Source organism: Lipotes vexillifer, unplaced genomic scaffold (assembly GCF_000442215.2).
Source record: "Lipotes vexillifer unplaced genomic scaffold, Lipotes_vexillifer_v1.1 scaffold98, whole genome shotgun sequence".
NCBI classification, from domain to species: domain Eukaryota; kingdom Metazoa; phylum Chordata; class Mammalia; order Artiodactyla; family Lipotidae; genus Lipotes; species Lipotes vexillifer.
The window spans coordinates 1,853,156-1,873,110 of NW_006799611.1; the positions used below are offsets into that span (position 1 = coordinate 1,853,156).

Genomic DNA, 19,955 nt, shown 5'->3' on the forward strand with positions numbered 1-19,955 from the left:
TCCTGCTGAGTGTGCTTAAGGAAGAGTAAGAGCTGCCAGTGCCCCTCTGCAGCTGGTGGGGGAGGGAGAGGCCCCCAGGCCAGGGACAGCCTGCAGCGAAGACACCCTGAGAGGTGTTCCTGACCCCACCCTGCCCTGCCCCCTCCTGGTAACCTAAGCCCCTCTGTCCTGCTGTCACCTGCCACTTCTTGGTCCAAAATAACTTGGGTTGTGAGGAGTCCTCACAGAAGCCAGGGGTCCAGGACAGAGTTGGGTTACGGGCTCTGCACCCAGGCCTTATAAGGTCCCCAAATCAGGGCCACGGCAACTCCTAATATGACTGGGTGGTCTGCTGAGGGGCCTGGGGAGCTGAGGCCCAATGGGACAGCGACTTCATCTCAATCACAAGGCAAGGCCAGGGCAAGACCCAGGTCTCCCAGCTTCTGACCAAGAGCAGCATTTCCAGTGGTTGGCAACTGGCTAGGGTTCAAATCCCAACTCTATCACTCAGCTGTGTGACCTTGGGCAGCTGGTGTACCCTCTCTGGGCTGTACCCCCAGGCCCAGTCCTGCTGCTGCTGGAGAGTCCTAGGTAGGTAACTGAGCAGCACGCAGGAAAGGCCCCATGGGCTGTCCCAGGGCTCCCACAGGGCCCCTGCTTTTCAGGAGGCAGGGGCAGGGGGCCAAACATCCAGGGGGCTTCCCGTCCCCCCAGCACTCAAAATGACATGACAGGATAGCTCCTCCCATCACCTAGGCTGCCCCTGCCCAGGTCCTCGGGGCAGGCAGTCCAGCCACAGCTCCCCCTCCCCAGTCCCCAGCTGGGACGTGCCAAGGGCAAGGACCTGGAGCCCCAAGAGTGCCGGCAGGACAAAGGGGTGACTGTCGTGGAGGCTGGGAGGGAGAGCAACACACACACACACACACACACACACACACACACACATCCACAATGGCACACACAGTGTGGCACAAATACCCAGAGCAGAGCCTGGGGAATACAGGCAAGCAGATGCATACAGATCACAACCATGGATACAAACACACAGCCACACAAACCCCGAGGATACCCTGACACGCACAAACACGCACCCCCCAGGTGCGTGCGGCTTCCCCACTCCCCGCAGGGGCACCCCACACACGTGCACAGGCACACACACGGGCACACACTGACCTGAGGGAGGGGTGCGGGTGGGCACCGGGGACAGTGTGTGCCCTGCCCGTCCTCGCCGGCCGGCCGCCCGCAAAGGCGACTATTTATAAGGCTGTCAGCAGCGCACGGCATGCCGGGAGCCAGCGCTCCTTGATGGCAGGGAGGGAGGGACAGAGGGAGGGAGAGCGGACCGGGATGGGAGCGGGCACTGGACCAGAGCGGAGCCCTGATGCGAAGCCAGGCCGGCGCCCTCGCCGTGCACCTGGAGGGGGCTGTGCCTGCACACGCGTAGGGTACTGTACAGCTTCCCCAGGGTTTTTCATTCCTTCATCACCCCCACTGTGCCCGCATCACTCCAGGGGGACGGGACCAGGCTTCCTGTATGACAGCTGGGGAAACATGCCCAGAGAGGAGAGGCTCTTTGCACAAAATCCCACAGCAAATTGGTGGCAGAGAGAGGCCAGGACCAGGGATGGAGGACACAGAGGCATGGATTCTGGGGGCTTTGCTGGCTGGACAAAGTTCCCCAGCCCCTCCTTGGATCCTGCCCAGAGGCCCCTGGGCCAAGACCCACCTGGAACTCCTCCTCTGTTGGAAGGGACCCAAGAGCTCCTTTGGGACGGTAACTTCCCAGGACTCCAAAGACCACCCACATACCCATCTCCGAGGCGGTGGCTGTGTAGATTATAAAAAAAACCCAGCCCTGCTCCCCATGCAGCTGCCAGGCAGCTCCCAGTGAGGATGTGTGAGGATGTGGGTCATTCAGAATGCTGAGGGCACCCAGATGGGGGACTGACAATCCTGATAAAAAAGAACAGCTCCCATTAATGAGACTCAGTGGGCACCAGGTGCCAGGCAGAGCACTGGACTCAGACCATATCTGTCAATCCTTAAACACAGAGAAGGAAAGTGAGGGTCACAGTTGTAAAAGAACTTGCCTGGGGTTCCCAGGTAGAGAGGGATGTATTTACCCAGCATTTTGCATGAGACTGGGACACAGCATTAGGTGCCCAATGATGTAGCAGAACAGAGATGAGAGCCTAGGACCATGCATCTTCAGAACTCAGGCACTTGACCACTAGACCACATCACGACCTTGAAGGCAGCAGCCCCAGATGGAGTGGGTTGAATTTGGAATTTGTCTTGCAGGCACAAAAGAGCCATGGAAGGTGTTTAAGCAAGAGGATGAGACTATCAGAAGGGTGAGACCACCTTAGATGGGTGGTTTCTTAGCAACAACAGCAACCTGGACACGAGGAGGCCTGGGTCTGATCCCAGCATGGCCACCTGTGACATCAGACAAAGTTCTCATTCGTTGGGATTTTAGTTTCGCCATTTGTGGGAGTGGTGAGTAGTGGGTCAGAGGGTCTGCCTTAGAAATTGTTTGAAAGGCCCTCTCGAAAGCTGTAGGTGGTTGTGTGAACTGGCAAATTGATGATGGGGAAAGCAAACTGATGATGTCAATCAAACTTTCAAATGTGTCTTTCTATTCTTAGGAATCACACAAGTGGGTGCAAAACGTGTACAGGATGTTCTCTAGTGCCAGTGGAGACTGACTGATGGGAGGGACAGTGGCACAGACAGTCAGGCTGGGGAGATGGCAACTGCCCTAGAGTCAGCTGGAGAAAGGAAGGTGGAGGTCTGTGTAGCTGGTGGGGCAAGAGAAAGAGGCAAAAGGCCCACTAGCGCTGATCTTATCCCACCTTCATGAAAACAATTCTAAACGTGCGGATGTGTATGTGCGTGTGTGTGTAAAATCTATCCCTAAAATTTTTTTTTTTTTTTTTGCATTTTAACATCTCTGAAATCAGACTTCCCTGGTGGTGCAGTGGTTAAGAATCCGCCTGCCAATGCAGGGGACAAGGGTTCGAGCCCTGGTCTGGGAAGATCCCACATGCCGCAGAGCAACTAAGCCCATGGCCACAACTACTGAGCACGTGTGCCACAACTACTGAAGCCTGTGCACCTAGAGCCCGTGCTCCGCAACAAGAGAAGCCACAACAATGAGAAGCCTGCACACCACAATGAAGACCCAACACGGCCAAAAATAAAAACAAACAAATAAATAAATTTACAAAACAAAACAAAAATCTCTGAAATCGTTTTGTCTTATAATCAAATCAACGGTATCTTAAAGTTGATGAACTACAGCAGAACTGAGAGAGCAGCTGTGTGCACAGGATCGCCTGGGTTGGGGGTAGGACTTTCACTTCTTAACGGTTTCTCCATGCTTTTTTTTTAAAAATACAACAAGCATCTATAGATGGACCTTGAGGACATGATGCTAAGGGAAATAAGCCAGTCACAAAAAGACAAATATTGTATGATTCTACTTATACAAAGTATCTAAAGCAGTCAAATTCATAGAAACAGAAAGTAGAATGATAGTTACCAGGTGCTGAGGGGAAAGGGAGAATTTCAGAGAAGCAAGATGAAAAATTTCTGGGGATCTGTTTCACAACAGTGTAAAAAGACTTACTACTAAACTGTACACTTAAAAATGGGTAAGTGGTAAATCTTATGTGCTTTTTTTCCACAATAAAAAAACCTTAAAAATCTTACAGACTGAACAAAAAATATTTTAAGTACCTGTTTTAATTATTCATTTGCGCATGACCTGTGGATTTTCCACCAAGGCTGGGATATTAAAGTTTCAGGATGTTTGCCCGGCTACAATCTTAAGAAAGAAAAAAAGGGAGAGGGGAAGGGAGGGAGGGAGGAAGGAAGGAGAGAAGTAGGGAAGGAGAAAAGCAAGGAAGGGAGAGAGGGAAAGAAAAAAAGCACATGGAAGAAAAATCTGGAAGATTGAACCCTAGACTGTCAACGGGGAATAGGACTGCGTGATACCCTCGTTTTCCATCTTACAGTGTTTGTATAGTTCAAGTTATTTTAAAATATAAAAAAAATACCTAAAACATAACCATACAAAATGAAACCAAGCCTTAAAAAACATTTTAAAATATTCTAGCTAATAAAGAATTCCAGTGAGCCAGCATCGGGGGATATATCTGGGGTGGCCACTCTCTGAGGTGCACAGCTGGATCCATGTGTCCAGCACACGGGGCTCAGGTGTGGGGCTGCCCTGGGCGGGCCTGGCTGGACTGCAGAGCATCCACAGGAAACAGCTGGAGTGGCTGCTTCAGGCAGCACATGTGGGGTTTGCAGCTGGTAGGAGATGCCCCCTCGCCCATGGAGGAGTGGGGGTAGGGGCCTCATAGGGGTAACTGGGTAAAAGAGTTCACAGGAGGGCCCTGAACCCCAAACTAGGAGGTGGATTTGGTCCTGACCACAGTGGGAAGCCAGTGAAGTTTTCAGAGCAAAGCTGGCCGTGATGAGGTGTCTTCAGGAAGTTAACTTTGGCCATGAGTGGAGCGGTCTAGGCTGGGTCCCATCTGAGGAAGTGAGAGCATGTGGGGTTGAGGACTAGACCCTGGACCTCCTGCCCTCATCATCCTCCATCAAAGTCCTACCTGCTGACGCTGAACCGAGCTTTCCTAGGGTCCACCCCCAGCAACCGACCCCTCTTGACTCCCTCCTGCTGACCTCCCCTTCATGCCTACCAGTGGGGAGACAGGAGAGCCACAGCATTCTGGGAGAAATTCCCCCTAGAAACCTCTGCCTGGACCCAGATTCCCAGAAGCCTTTGCGTGGGGCTGGAAGTGTGTCGTATCCCCATATCCCCTTCCCATGCAGGGCCCTAGGCTCCCCAGGTAATGACTTTGCCAGGAGTCTCGTCCCTCGGATACTGTCTGGTTGCCCCAGGCCTAGACCCTGCCACCTCCCAGCCTCCTGCCTATCCTGTTGCTGTCGGAGCAAGGATGGCCTCTCCTAGCCCCGCCTCGGACTGGCACTCACGGCCTTCTGCCATCTGGCCCCAGGTGGTCTCATCTTCCACTGTTCCCTCCTTCTGCGGCCCCGCTGCCTACTGAGCGAGGCCGTGGGTCCTCCCACTAGGCTTCCATTCAGGCCCTTCTTCCCACCTGACATCCGCTCCCTCATCAATTGCACCTAACACAGCGCATGGCACGTGGCCACCTATTGAGCCAATGTATACATGAACTGAGACAAATACAGGAGCCATTCCCGCTGGCCAGCTCCGTGGCCCCCATCCCGCTGGCCCAGTGCCCGGGAGAGCTCTTTTCCATCTCCAGCAGGCCACCTGCCCTTGTCTCACAGTCACCCTTTGTTAGGTCTCCGCTCCCAAGGGCATCTTATCTTCCTAAACAGGTTGTAAAATCTCCCCGAGTCACGGACCCCCTTGCTCTTGCCAACCTGTAGTGAACAAGCCCTTTAGCTGAGAGGACAGAGGCAGCAGTGAGGGATCCACAGTTCTCACGCCGCCTGGCCCAGGGCTGCAGCCCTGCCTGGCTCCCTCCTGCCGGGGCCTGCAGGGTACTTCAGCTCCCTGCCCTCAGCAACACCCCGCTGCAGCCAACCTCTGACCCCCATCACCTGCCTCTCCCCTTCAACCCTCTGCTCTGGCCTCCTCCATCCCGTCCCCCGCAGATTCTTCTGTGACAGAAATGTCCTCTCCCGCCCCCCTTCCCTTCCTGCCGGAAGCTCTTCCCCAAAACCTCTGCAGGAATCACGTCACCTCCTCCAAAGCTATGCTCGCGGTGCCCTGTGTTGCTCTGTGTGTCCCTTACTGCCCTGAACCTGTCGTGGGGCCCCTCCCCTCCCTCTATCCTGAGCTCCTTGAGAGCAGTGTCTGGTTTCAACCAAGAGGGAACTGGGGCTCTGAGAGGGGCAGTGACTTGCTCGAGGTCACACAGGCAAGGGGAGGCCAGACTGGAAGAGTCAGGTGGGCTTGGCTCCGGAAGCCCACGTACCTCCAGCCCCCAGGGCTGCCAGGTCTCCACCCAAGCTGTAAAATGCATGACTCACTGGCCAGCTGACAAAGCTGGACATCCTGCTTGTGCGTGGGCTCCCAGCCTGGACAGTGTGGGCACTGTCCCGACGGGGCCCGAGGTGCAGGACCAGAGAAAGCAGAGCTCGAACCCAGAACACAGAAAACGCAGCCGGAGCTTAGGTGTGTTTATTCCTGTACAAATCATTACAAAACCAAGTCTAGGGTAGTCGCCGGCCCCCACCCCTTGCCCCAGTGCGCAATGGCTCACTGCGGGGCCTCCGTCTGCTCCACCTGACTCGACCCATTCCACAGCCTCCTCCAGTCTTCTCTTCAAGACTCCAGAAGAGCAGGGATTAAACCCACCCCACTGAAGTCTAGCAATAAAGTGCCTGATGTAGAGGGGGGGCGGGGACAGAACTCAGGCAACAGCTCCCAGCCCCCTAGGTCCTTCCCAGGCCCAGCTGGGGGAGATCCTTGGACTACTCCAGCAGCTGCAGACAAAGGGGCTGCAGGAAACCTCATCTGGGCTGGGATCCCCCCTCTCTCAGCCCCAAGGGCTCCTCCAACAGGTGGAAAACCTCACTGCTGGATGGCAGAAAAGGGGGCCTGGCTCTTTAAGAGCCACGCTAATGGCAGCTGGGCGGATGGGCTAAGAAAACAGCCGAAGGTTCCTCCCTTCTTTTCAGAGTTCCCCAAAGCCTGGGAGAGTTTGTGCAAAAATATCCTCAAGTTTCCAGGAGGAGGTGGGGAAGGGAACCCCAGACCCTCAGAGAGCTGAGCCCCCCGGCAAGGGGTGGTAGCTGGAGGGGTCAAATCTTGACGGAGGACAGACCCAAGGTGGTCGTTGGGGGAGGTGGGAGGGTTCTCAGACTCTAGAGCCCAACACAGGCAGAAGGATGCCCAGAGAGGGGGCAAGGGGTCTGTCCAAGGCCACTCAGGGCAGAGCCAAGACCCGGACACCTGCCTCCCACGCCTGGAACCCCCTGAACCCCACAGATGCCCCTGCCTGGGCTCCAGACAGCTTCCACCGCACACAACCTCTTTCTGGCTCTGGGGAGTGAGGGGGTGACATGAGTTCCCAGCTCCTTGGGACAGAACCCCACTGTCCCAACCAATAGGAAGTGATTTAGAGTCCGTCCTGGGACTCTCAACCAAGGCCTCATGGGAAAGGACACGACATTAGCCTCAGATCACTCAGAAATACCCTGATTGACTATGCTCAGACCATGACTGGACAAGAAATACCCTCGATGCCCGATTAACCACATAGAAGCCCAAATCCCTGATTGGCCAAGAGATACCCCCAGGCCCTGAATGGCTGGAGATTATATCCTCTTCAAGGCCGGAATGGCCAGAAGACACTCTGACCAGCCTTGATTAGCCAGACGATGGCCCTTGGTCGAGCGGCTGGGCGGAGACCCACTTCTCCTTTGTCCCTTGTGAGAGTCCCACAGGCAGGGTGGCCTAGGTCCAGGAGGGGTGGGAGAAGGTGATTCCATACAGCTGGGCCCAGGACGAGAAGACCCTCTTTTCCGTGATGAAGCGGTGGTGGTTGCCCTTGCGGCTGTGCTCATTCTGGATGTAGGTGACACACTCGTCCGGCCCCTTGGGCTCATAGTAGTGGTAGGGCATGCGCTGCAGGCGGGGCCGCTGGCTGGGGCAGAGCAGATGGGGCCATAATGGCAAGGTGGGCACCAGTAGGACCCTGCCCTTTCCAGCCCCTGACCTGCTATAGGGCCTCGGTGGGGGAAATCCCTGCCCCTCCCTGGACCTCAGTTTCCCCATCTGTGAAATGGGTGTAGGATGGACTAGGTGTGTGACTCTCAAACTTTCTTTTTTCTTTCTTTCTTTTTTTTTTTAATGCAGTGGAAACTTTTCCTTTTCCCAAGAGGGTGGCAATATGGGGTAGTGGTAAGGACTGTGGGCTCTGGAGCCTGGCCCCCACCCCTTACTGTTTGTGGGAACTGAGGCCACTCACAAAACATCCTGCTCAGTTTTTCTATCTATGAAATGGGGAGAACAGTGCACTTATCCCTTAGGGTCACTATAAGGAGTAAATGAGATAATAAAAAGCCATGCTTGGTACACGGTCAGCACTTGGTAAAAAACAGCTGTCACCTGCTGGGCTTTTCATATAGTAATAACGAAAATAGTTATTATTAATATACAAACTCTGGACTCTGGCTAAGCTTGGGATTGAGGCTCCTGGGGTAGCTCTAAAGAGCCTAGATCTCGGCAGAGCAGTTTGAATACTATAAAATAGAGGCCCTTGGAGGCACCCCAGCCAAGGTTTCTGGGACCCCAGCTCCACCCTGCGGCCAATGGCTGGGCATCGCCCTGGGGGTGCTCACCTGCAGTAGTCGGGGGGGACCATGCCATAGACGTGCACATGGTCACACAACTCCACCGCAATCACCATGGTGAACCAGCCTGTGCTCAACCACGAGTGGGACTTTTCCCTGGGGGCAGAGAGGGGTCACGATGAGGGGGCATGTAGGCAGGGAGGAAGGGTCAACCCACACAGGGTTTTCCAGAACTCCTCCCACCCACTCATGGGGCCTTCCCCCCACTTCAGTCACCCCCTGTCCAGCCCTGCTGTGGCAGCACAGGCAAGTTGGCAGAGGGCAAGCTGTCTGGACAGAGATGAGGGGTGTGGGGTCTGCTACTTTGAGGGGAGGAATAGGAACACAGCATGCTGGGAATTAACTCCTGGGAAGGCTGGTCACACCTGGGCAGGCTGGGAGTAACCATGATCACAGAGCATGGTAGGTAGAAGCACTTATGTACATGCTAGGAGAAAACTCCTAAGGGGAGACTAATCAGAGAAGGTGATGCCGGAAGTGACCACAAGTTCAGAGCAAGGCATGGAAAAAGTAACCAAGAACCTCAGGCTGTGTGCCCACTACAGCAGTCGCTAGCCACGTGCGGGCACACGTGAACACTTGACATGTGGTTAAGATGTGCAGTCAGTGTAAAATACACACTTGATTCCTTAGATAGTATGAAAAGAAGAACATAGAATATGTCACTGATCATTTCTGATACCAATTACATGTTGAACTGAAAATATTTTGGATATATTTGATTGAGCGTGGTATTTTGAAAAGTTTAAAAGAAAATAAACCTCTCACAAGACTGACAAAGAAGGGAGAAAAGACACAAATTACCAATATCAAGAAAAAAAAAAAGAGGATATCATCATAGACCCTGAAGACACTAAAAGAATAATAAGAAAACCGCAAAAAAAGACATACATGAATTTGACAATTTAGATGAAATGGGCCAATTCCTTGAAAACCACAAACTACCAAAACTCACTCAAGATGAAATAGATAACCTGAATGTCCTATAACTCTTAAAGAAATTGAATTCATAGTTTAAAATCTTCTGAAAAAGAACTCTCCAGGCCAACAGTTTCACTGGTGAATTCTACCAAACATTTAAAGAAGAAATAAAACCAATTCTATACAATCACTTCCAGGAAATAGAAGAGAAAATATTTCCCAATTCACTTTCTGAGGCCAACATCACCATGATACCAAAACCAGGCAAAGGCAGTACAAAATAAACTACAGACCAGTATCTCTCATGAACATAGATACAAAAATCTCAACAAAATACTGCAAATCATGTCTAGCAATATATAAAAAGAATAAGACACCCACAACCAAGTGGAGTTTATTCCAGAAATGCAAAGCTGATTCAACATACAAAAATCAATCAATATAATCCATCAGATTAATAATCTTAAGAAAAACCATGTGAGACAATTCTCCAGCCTGTGGAAGGAAAACCACATTCACAGAAAGATAGACAAAATGAAAAGGCAGAGGACTTTGTACCAGATGAAGGAACAAGATAAAATCCCAGAAAAACAAGTAAATGAAGTGGAGATAGGCAACCTTCCAGCAAAAGAATTCAGAACAATGATAGTGAAGATGATCCAAGACCTTGGAAAAAGAATGGAGGCAAAGATCGAGAAGATGCAAGAAACGTTTAACAAAGACCTAGAAGAATTAAAGAACAAACAAACAGAGATGAACAATACAATAACTGAAATGAAAAATACACTAGAAGGAATCAATAGCAGAATAACTGAGGCAAAAGAACTGATAAGTGACCTGGAAGACAGAATGGTGGAATTCACTGCCACAGAACAGAATAAAGAAAAAAGAATGAAAAGAAACGAAGACAGCCTAAGAGACCTCTGGGACAACATTAAACGCAACAACATTTGCATTATAGGAGTCCCAGAAGGAGAAGAGAGAGAGAAAGGACCCGAGAAAATATTTGAAGAGATTATAGTCAAAAACTTCCCTAACGTGGGAAAGGAAATAGCCACCCAAGTCCAGGAAGCGCAGAGAGTCCCAAGCAGGATAAACCCAAGGAGAAACACGCTGAGACACATAGTAATCAAATTGACAAAAATTAAAGACAAAGAAAAATTATTGAAAGCAACAAGGGAAAAATGACAACATACAAGGGAACTCCCATAAGGTTAACAGCTGATTTCTCATCAGAAACTATACAAGCCAGAAGGGGGTGGCACGATATATTTAAAGTGATGAAAGGGAAGAACCTACAACCAAGATTACTCTACCCAGCAAGGATCTCATTCAGATTCAATGGAGAAATCAAAAGCTTTACAGACAAGCAAAAGCTAAGAGAATTCAGCACCACCAAACCAGCTGTACAACAAATGCTAAAGGAACTTCTCTAAGTGGGAAACACAAGAGAAGAAAAGGACCTACAAAAACAAACCCATAACAATTAAGAAAATGGTAATAGGAACATACATATCGATAATTTCCTTATACGTGCATGGATTAAATACTCCAACCAAAAGACACAGGCTCGCTGAATGGATACAAAAACAAGACCCACACATATACTGTCTGCAAGAGACCCACTTCAGACCTAGGGACACATACAGACTGAAAGTGAGGGGATGGAAAAAGATATTCCATGCAAATGGAAATCAAAAGAAAGCTGGAGTAGCAATACTCATATCAGATAAAATAGACTTTAAAATAAAGAATGTTACAAGAGACAAGGAAGGACACTACATAATGATCAAGGGATCAATCCAAGAAGAAGATATAACAATTATACCATGGCTGCTGAGCCTGCACGTCCGGAGCCTGTGCTCCGCAACAGGAGAGGCCACAGCAGTGAGAGGCCCACGTACAGCAAAGAAAAAAAAAAAAGATATTCCATGCAAACGGAAATCAAAAGAAAGCTGGAGTAGCAATACTAATATCAGATAAAATAGACTTTAAAATAAAGAATGTTACAAGAGACAAGGAAGGACACTACATAATGATCAAGGGATCAATCCAAGAAGAAGATATAATAATTATAAATATATATGCACCCAACATAGGAGCACCTCAATACATAAGGCAACTGCTAACAGCTATAAAAGAGGAAATCGATAGTAACACAATAATAGTGGGGGACTTTAACACCTCGCTTACACCAATGGACAGATCATCCAAAATGAAAATAAATAAGGAAACAGAAGCTTTAAATGACACAATAGACCAGATAGATTTAATTGATATTTATAGGACATTTCATCCAAAAACAACAGATTACACTTTCTTCTCAAGTGCCCATGGAAGATTCTCCAGGATAAATCACATCTTGGGTCACAAATCAAGCCTCGGTAAATTTAAGAAAATTGAAATCATATCAAGCATCTTTTCTAACCACAACGCTATGCGATTAGAAATCAATACAGGGAAAAAAAACGTAAAAAGCACAAACACATGGAGGCTAAACAATATGTTATTAAATAACCAAGAGATCACTGAAGAAATCAAAGAGGAAATCAAAAAATACCTAGAGACAAATGACAATGAAAACACGATGATCCAAAACCTATGGGATGCAGCAAAAGCAGTTCTAAGAGGGAAGTTTATAGTGATACAAGCCTACCTCAAGAAACAAGAAAAACCTCAAATAAACAATCTAAACTTACACCTAAAGGAACTAGAGAAAGAAGAACAAACAAAACCCAAAGTTAGTAGAAGGAAAGAAATAATAAAGACCAGAGCAGAAATAAATGAAATAGAAACAAGGAGAACAGTAGCATAGATCAATAAAACTAAAAGCTGGTTCTTTGAGAAGATAAACAAAATTGATAAACCTTTAGCCAGACTCATCAAGAAAAAGAGGCAGAGGACTCAAATCAATAAAATTAGAAATGAAAAAGGAGAAGTTACAACAGACGATGCAGAAATACAAGGCATCCTAAAAGACTACTACAAGCAACACTGTGCTAATGAAATGGACAACCTGTAAGAAATGGACAAATTCTTAGAAAGGTATAACCTTCCAAGACTGAACCAGGAAGAAATAGAAAATACGAACAGACCAATCACAAGTAATGAAATTGAAACTGTGATTAAAAATCTTCCAACAAACAAAAGTCCAGGACCAGATGGCTTCACAGGTGAATTCTATCAAACATTTACAGAAGAGCTAACACCCATCCTTCTCAAAGTCTTCCAAAATACTGCAGAGGAAAGAACACTTCCAAACTCATTCTATGAGGCCACCATCACCCCGATACCAAAACCAGACAAAGATACTACAAAAAAAGAAAATTACAGACCAATATCACTGAAGAATATATGTGCAAAAATCCTCAACAAAATACTAGCAAACAGAATCCAATGACACATTAAAAGGATCATACACCATAATCAAGTGGGATTTATCCCAGGGATGCAAGGATTTTTCAATATACGCAAATCAATCAATGTGATACACCATATTAACAAATTGAAGAATACAAACCATATGATCATCTCAATAGATGCAGAAAAAGCTTCTGACAAAAATCCAACACCCATTTATGATAAAAACTCTCCAGAAGGTGGGCATAGAGAGAATCTACCTCAACATAATAAAGGCCATAGATGACAAACCCACAGCAAACATCATCCTCAATGGTGAAAAACTGAAAGCATTTCCTCTAAGATCAGGAACAAGATAAGGATGTCCACTCTCACCACTATTATTCAACATAGTTTTGGAAGTCCTAGCCACGGCAATCAGAGAAGAAAAAGAAATAAAAGGAATACAAATTGGAAAAGAAGTAAAACTGTCACTGTTTGCAGATGACATGATACTATACATAGAGAATCCTAAAAATGCCACCAGAAAACTACTAGAGCTAACCAATGAATTTGGTAAAGTTGCAGGATATAAAATTAATGCACAGAAATCTCTTGCATTCCTATACATTAACAACGAAAGATCAGAAAGAGAAATTAAGGAAACAATCCCATTCACCATTGCAACAAAAAGAATAAAATACTAGGAATAAACCTACCTAAGGAGGTAAAAGACCTGTACTCAGAAACTATAAGACTTTGATGAAAGAAATCAGAGATGACACAAACAGATGGAGAGATATACCATGTTCTTGGATTGGAAAAATCAATATTGTGAAAATGACTATACTACCCAAAGCAATCTACAGATTCAATGCAATCCCTATCAAACCACCAGTGGCATTTTTTACTGAACTAGAACAAAAAAAATCTTAAAATTTGTATGGAGACATAAAAGACCCCGAATAGCCAAAGCAGTCTCGAGGGAAAAAAACGGAGCTAGAGGAATCAGACTCCCTGACTTCAGACTATACTACAAAGCTACAGTAATCCAGACAGTATGGTACTGGCACAAAAAGAGAAATATAGATCAATGGAACAGGATAGGAAGCTCAGAGATAAACCCACGCACATATGGTCACCTTATCTTTGATAAAGGAGGCAAGGATATACAATGGAGAAAAGACAGCCTCTTCAATAAGTGGTGCTGGGAAAACTGGACAGCTACATGTAAAAGAATGAAATTAGAACACTACCTAACACCATACACAAAAATAAACTCAAAATGGATTAGAGACCTAAATGTAAGACCGGACACTATAAAACTCTTAGAGGAAAACATAGGAAGAACACTCTTTGACATAAATCACAGCAAGATCTTTTTTGATCCACCTCCTAGAGTAATGGAAATAAAAACAAAAATAAACAAATGGGACCTACTGAAATGTAAAAAGCTTTTGCAAAGCAAAGGAAACTACAATCAAGAGGAAAAGACAACCCTCAGAATGGGAGAAAATATTTGCAAATGAATCAACGGACAAAGGATTAATCTCCGAAGTATATAAACAGCTCATGCAGCTCAATATTAAAAAACAAACGACCTCATCAAAAAATGGGCAGAAGACCTAAATAGACATTTCTCCAGAGAAGACATACAGATAGCCAAGAAGCACATGAAAAGCTGTTCAACATCACTAATTATTAGAGAAATGCAAATCAAAACTACAATGAGGTATCACCTCACACCAGTTAGAATGGGTATCATCAGAAAATCTACAAACAACAAATGCTGGAGAGGGTGGGGAGAAAAGGGAACCCTCTTGCACTGTTGGTGGGAATGTAAATTGATACAGCCACTATGGGGAACGGTATGGAGGTTCCTTAAAAAACTAAAAATAGAATTACCATATGACCCAGCAACCCCACTACTGGGCATATACCCAGAGAAAACCATAATTCAAAAAGACACATGCACCCCAATGTTGGTAGCAGCATTATTTACAATAGCCAGGTCATGGAAGCAACCTAAATGCCCATCGACAGGCAAATGGATAAAGAAGAAGTGGTACATATATACAATGGAATATTAATCAGCCATAAAAAGGAATGAAATTGGATCATTTGTAGAGACGTGGATGGATCTAGAGACTGTCATACAGAGTGAAGTAAGTCAGAAAGAGAAAAACAAATATTGCATATTAACGCATATCTGTAGAACCTAGAAAAATGGTAGAGATGAACCGGTTTGCAGGGCAGAAATTGTGACACAGATGTAGAGAACAAACGTATGGACACCAAGAGGGGAAAGCGGCAGCGGGTGGGGATGGTGGTGTAATGAATTGGGCAATTGGGATTGACATGTATACACTGATGTGTATAAAATTGGGATTGACATATATACACTAATATGTATAAAATAGATAACTAATAAATAAGAACCGTATAAAAAATAAAATTCAAAAATTGAAAAAAAAAAAGAAAAACCATGTGATATCAACTGATGCAGAAAAACATTTGATAAATTCAATATCCAGGAATGATTAAAAAAACTCTTATCAACCTAATAACTTCCTCAACCCATAGTTTCAACAACCTACAGCCAACATCATATTCAATGATGAAAGACTGAACACTTTCCCCCTAAGCCTGAGACCAAGGCAAGGATGTCTACTCTCACCACTTCCAATACAATTCAATGTTATATTGAAAGTACTAGCCAGTGCAATAAGGCAAGAAAAAGAAATGAGGCATGTGGATTGGAAAGGAAAAAATAACTGTCCTTATTTGCATGTCCTTACATCATGATCATTTGCACAGAAAATCCCAAAGAATCTACAAAAGTCTCCCAGAACCAATAAGTAAGTTTAGTAGGATTACAGGATATAAGGTCAACACACAAAAATCTGTCATATTTCTATATGCTAGCAATGAATAATGGGAAACCAAAAAAAAAAAATTTTTAATGCTATTTACAATATCTCCAAAAATTTTTAAATATTTAGATATAAATCAAACAAATATGTACAGGATCTATATGTTGGACATACTGAGTTAAGTAAAAATATATTGAATTTAATTTCACCTGTTTCTTTTTACTTTTTAAATGTGGCTACTATAAAAATTTTAATTACCTGTGCGGCTTGCATGATGTTTCTATTGGATAGCACTGGCTTAGCTTTTCTAGGGAGATTAGTCAGAGAAGGGCATACTGAGGGTGATGTAGCCTTAGAATAGAGCATGCTGGGAACAACCATGTGCTTAAAGTAAGATGTACTGGGTATGGTCAACACTTTCCATGAGGCATGCTATGGGGCAGCTCTCCTAGAAAGATGCTAGGAGTGACTGTGCAACCTTAGAGTAGAGCATGCTGGGAGCCCTAGTCTCTCAGAGCCATTCATGCAACCCGGGGGAGACGAGGCCATGCAGAACGTGTTGGAAATGACTCATGCTAAGAGCTGGACATGAAGCCAACTCCCCTAGGAAACCTGACCACAAGGTGGCAAGAAGTGACCACACCCTCACAGCAGTGCATGCTGGGAGCAACAGGCCCTCTGGGCGGAGCATGCTGAGAAGGAGCACAGGGCTGGCCAGAGGGAGTGGGCAGGAGGTTGGTACCTGTCCTTGCCTGTTTCACTCCGGAAGAGGTCATCAAACTGGCGCATGCGGCCAAGAGAGATGGTGTAAGCCTCCATATTGGGGAACACCAGGCCTGCCCGCCGGATGACGCGCACGAGGCTGCCCTGGGGCTTCTGCATCTTGTTGGGGGGACCCCAGAAGATGAACACGGTTTCAGGGGTCCGGTTGACGAACTCCTGGGGCCTCCGCAGCACACGGAATACGCTGGAATGGGCCACTACGCGGAAGGTGGTCTTGTTGCCCACATCGGCTGAGTAGCCCGTGGTGGGTGCGTCATTCATGCGGATTGTGCACTCGGCCCGCTCGATCTCAGGGCCCAGCTTGGTGCCCAGCAGGTGGCTGGAGCTGGTGACAATCACACACTGGTGGCACCGGGAGGGCAGAGTCTGGGGGGGTAAGGAAAGCCATCACTGTTATGACCACTCAGTGCCAGGCGCTGTGCCCCATACATCCAGGCCTCCAGGAAGCAGGAATTATGATGTTCATTTTAAAGACAGGGAGACTGAGGCCCATTCATTCAACATTCAACAAATCTTTATAGCAAGCTGGCTAATGGCCAAGTAACAAGGGACAGAACAATGAACAAAAGAGACCCCACTCCTGGCTTCAAGAAGGTTGAAGCCTTCTTGGGGAGACACGGTGTACAAGCAAACGATAAAATAATGCCAGGTGGTAAGTTAAACACGCTGGGAAGGAAATAAAATAGGGGCAGGGGATCAAGAGTGGCAGGAGTGAGAGCGGCTCTAGAAGAGTCACCTGGGGAGGCTTCTCTGAGCTGACACCTGAAGGATGAAAAGGAACCATGCAGGGGAAAGTATTCAAGCAGGAGAAGCAGCAAGACCAGACGCTCTGATGTGGGATGACCATGGTGTGTTGAGAAGCAAAAGAAGGCTGCTCGCCGCATGGCACAGGGATACCGGGCTCGGTGCTTTGTGACCGCCTGGAGGGGTGGGATAGGGAGGGTGGGAGGGAGGGAGACGCAAGAGGGAAGAGATATGGGAACATATATATATGTATAACTGATTCACTTTGTTATAAAGCAGAAACTAACACACCATTGTAAAGCAATTATACCCCAATAAAGATGTTAAAAAGAAAAAAGAAGGCTGCTCAGTTGGGGCAGAGCTAAGGAACAGAAGAACAGAACAGCCATGCAGGGATGTCCCCAAAGTCACAGAGCAGAGGAGTGCAGGGCTAGGATTTGAACCCAGGTCTATATGGCCCCGGAGCCCCAGCCTCAGCCTCCCCAGAGAAGACATCCTCCCCAATGCGCCCATGACATTTCCACATCACCCATGAACAGGACACCACCTTGTCAGTAGGAAAGTGTGTGGAGGCTGCCCTGAGCCTCTGTTTCCAAATTGGTGAAATGAACAGGTTGGAACCACAAGCTATCTGAAGCCTATTTTCTGCCCATGGAATTCCCATGCACCCTTCAAGGCTAAGCTCAGGTGCCACCTCCTCCAGACAGCCTTCCCTGAGCCCTTACTCTAAGATCAAGCAACACGTCCCATGTACCTCAACGGATGGCTTTGCCAGCTTTCCTGAGCGCCTCCTTTCTGGCTTCTCCTATCAGGCTGGAACCAGCTGCAAGCCAAGCTGTCTCATTCCCTGCCACATTGCCCACACTCAAGCCATTCCACTTTCTCCTAGGTTCCACCTTTTAAATTTCTCTTTCAAGGGTCCTTAGCGTAGAAAAAGTCTCAACTGGGAGTTGATCTGTCTCTAAACACCTGCTAATGGGCCCTATTCCAGTGAGGGTAGGTTCAGAGCCCCAGGACCAACACACTGTATGCAAAGACCCCGAGAGATTTATGAGGGTTTCAGTGAGGGAGGAGAGAGAGGTAGGCAGGGCCTGGGGAGACCTCCTCCTAGAAGGTGGAGTCCATGCTTGAGGCCAATAATTTTCTCCCTGACCCCAGGGAAAACATTAGGGCTCAGAGGACTACAGGGTGAACTCCAGAAACACAACCTGAGTTTCATGGTTACCCAAGGCCAACAGAAGCCCCAGAATGACTGTTGGCCTCTTGACACAGCTGTAGCTCATCAGGCATTGGGACAATACCCTGGCTCCTCCCCTCCCTTGCTGTGTGGCCTTGGGCAAGTGATTTCACCTCTCTGAGCCTCACAAGGGAGCTAACGCTAACCTCACCGGGCTGGTATGAGGATTACTGCTGATCACAGTGTTCAGTGCACAGCAGGCAACTGACAATGGGCAGCCATTACTGTTACTGTTGTTGTGTTGTCAAGTACCCTAGTGTCCTACTCTGAAAGCCTATGTAGACTCCCAAACAGAGACAGAGATCAGTGAAAACCAGAGAAACTTTTCCGAAGGGATTCTGACTCAGGAGATGATAGGATATTAGCACTAAGGGTGGGACCTTGGAGAAAACGGAGGCCCAGAGAGAGACATGGTACTTGTCTGAGGTCACACAGCCAACAAGGGGCTGAAGGCACTGGACTCTTGGGATTCACCCTTTCCTTTAGGAGGGAGGGATGGTGGAAGGAGGGAGGGATGGTGGAAGAGGTGGAGGAGGAGGAGGAGGAGGTGGGAGCAGCAGTGGTGGGCAATGGGGAGGATTAGTCTCCAGGCAGCTCCCAGGGAACTTCCCAAAGCAGCTGCCCTACCTTGTTGCCGAGAAGGGGGATGTAGCCATCGGTGATGCTCCACTTCTTGAGGTTGAAGGGCCCGCGGGTGCGGCCCCGCAGGGAGCCATAGTGAAAGACTTCGTTGGCACTGTTGGAGCTGTACAGGATGAGGATGGTGATGAGGGCAAAAAGGATCACGAACACCGCTGAGCGCTGCTCCTGGAGAGGGGAGAGGCCAGTGAGGGCCCGGCTGCCCGGCAGGCTCCTTGCCACCTACCATGCCTGCTGATTCCTGCTCTTTTTTCCAGACCAGTTCAGGCACTAACTCCCCCAGGAAGGCCTCCTCCAGCCCCCTGAGCACCGCCTATCACAGCACCAATCACGCTGCATTCAAAGAGCCGTCCCCCTCAATTAAACTATGAGTTCTGAGGGCTGGGACTGAGTCAGCTTTGATCCCCACTGCATCTCAGCTCCCAGGGCAGGGCCCAGAGCACAGAAGGTTCTCAGGGTTTGCTGGATGAGATTGGAAGTGTGCGTCAGAAGGATCCTTCCAGTTGCAGCTGGAAGGATGCTTGGAGACAGGTGGGACATTCCAACGAGAGGGTCTAGGTCTTCCCCCAAACAGTAACTCTTTATAAATGTTTACCATTCATTTAAACCTGAAGGGAAAGGATCTGGTCAGGAATCAGGATGCATGGGTAGTCAGTACACCAACATATGGCAAAGGGCAGGAAAGTGATATCCGAAGTGTCCACTGGTAACTATTTGCCTGGGGTCTGCAAGGCTAGGTGGGACCCAGGAGTCCTGGCTCCTTGTGCTGAGTCCCCTGGGCTGGTTATTAACGTACTGCCTCTCAGCTCCAGGTTTACTCTTTTTGCCTGCTCTGTGAAAACGGATCTGGGCCCTTTACAGGTTTTTCCTTGCCAGCGAACTGCATAATAAACTTTGTCAGTAGAGGGCGCCGAAGAGACATGTCAGAAGGAAGGGAGTTTGCTTCCTGGTTCTGGGGGCTTCGGGCCTGGTGCTGGTGCACTTGCTTCTACAGCATGGCTTCTCCCAGTGGCCAGCAGCTTCCTCCAGCATCCAGCCTCAGGCAGTTTTGAAGTAGAGTGCCTCTGATTCCTGCT

General features: G+C 47.8%; 2 protein-coding genes across 2 annotated transcripts in view; both read right to left on the bottom strand.

Annotated features, from left to right (window-relative positions):
• Positions 1 to 1,239, bottom strand: part of AK1 (adenylate kinase 1) — a 10,117-nt gene extending 8,878 nt beyond the window's left edge. Inside the window, exon 1 of the mRNA XM_007471744.1 lies at positions 1,153 to 1,239. The gene's annotated coding sequence lies outside the window, so the exon portion shown is untranslated. The remainder of the gene's footprint in view (positions 1 to 1,152) is intronic.
• Positions 1,240 to 6,151: 4,912 nt separating this feature from the next.
• ST6GALNAC6 (ST6 N-acetylgalactosaminide alpha-2,6-sialyltransferase 6) overlaps positions 6,152 to 19,955 on the bottom strand; it is an 18,722-nt gene continuing 4,918 nt past the window's right edge. The window contains exons 4-7 of the mRNA XM_007471745.1: positions 18,868 to 19,047; positions 16,219 to 16,625; positions 8,332 to 8,439; positions 6,152 to 7,634 (exon numbers count right to left, since the gene is read on the bottom strand). Of these exons, the coding sequence (XP_007471807.1) occupies positions 7,445 to 7,634; positions 8,332 to 8,439; positions 16,219 to 16,625; positions 18,868 to 19,047 (885 nt within the window). The 3' untranslated portion in view covers positions 6,152 to 7,444. The remainder of the gene's footprint in view (positions 7,635 to 8,331; positions 8,440 to 16,218; positions 16,626 to 18,867; positions 19,048 to 19,955) is intronic.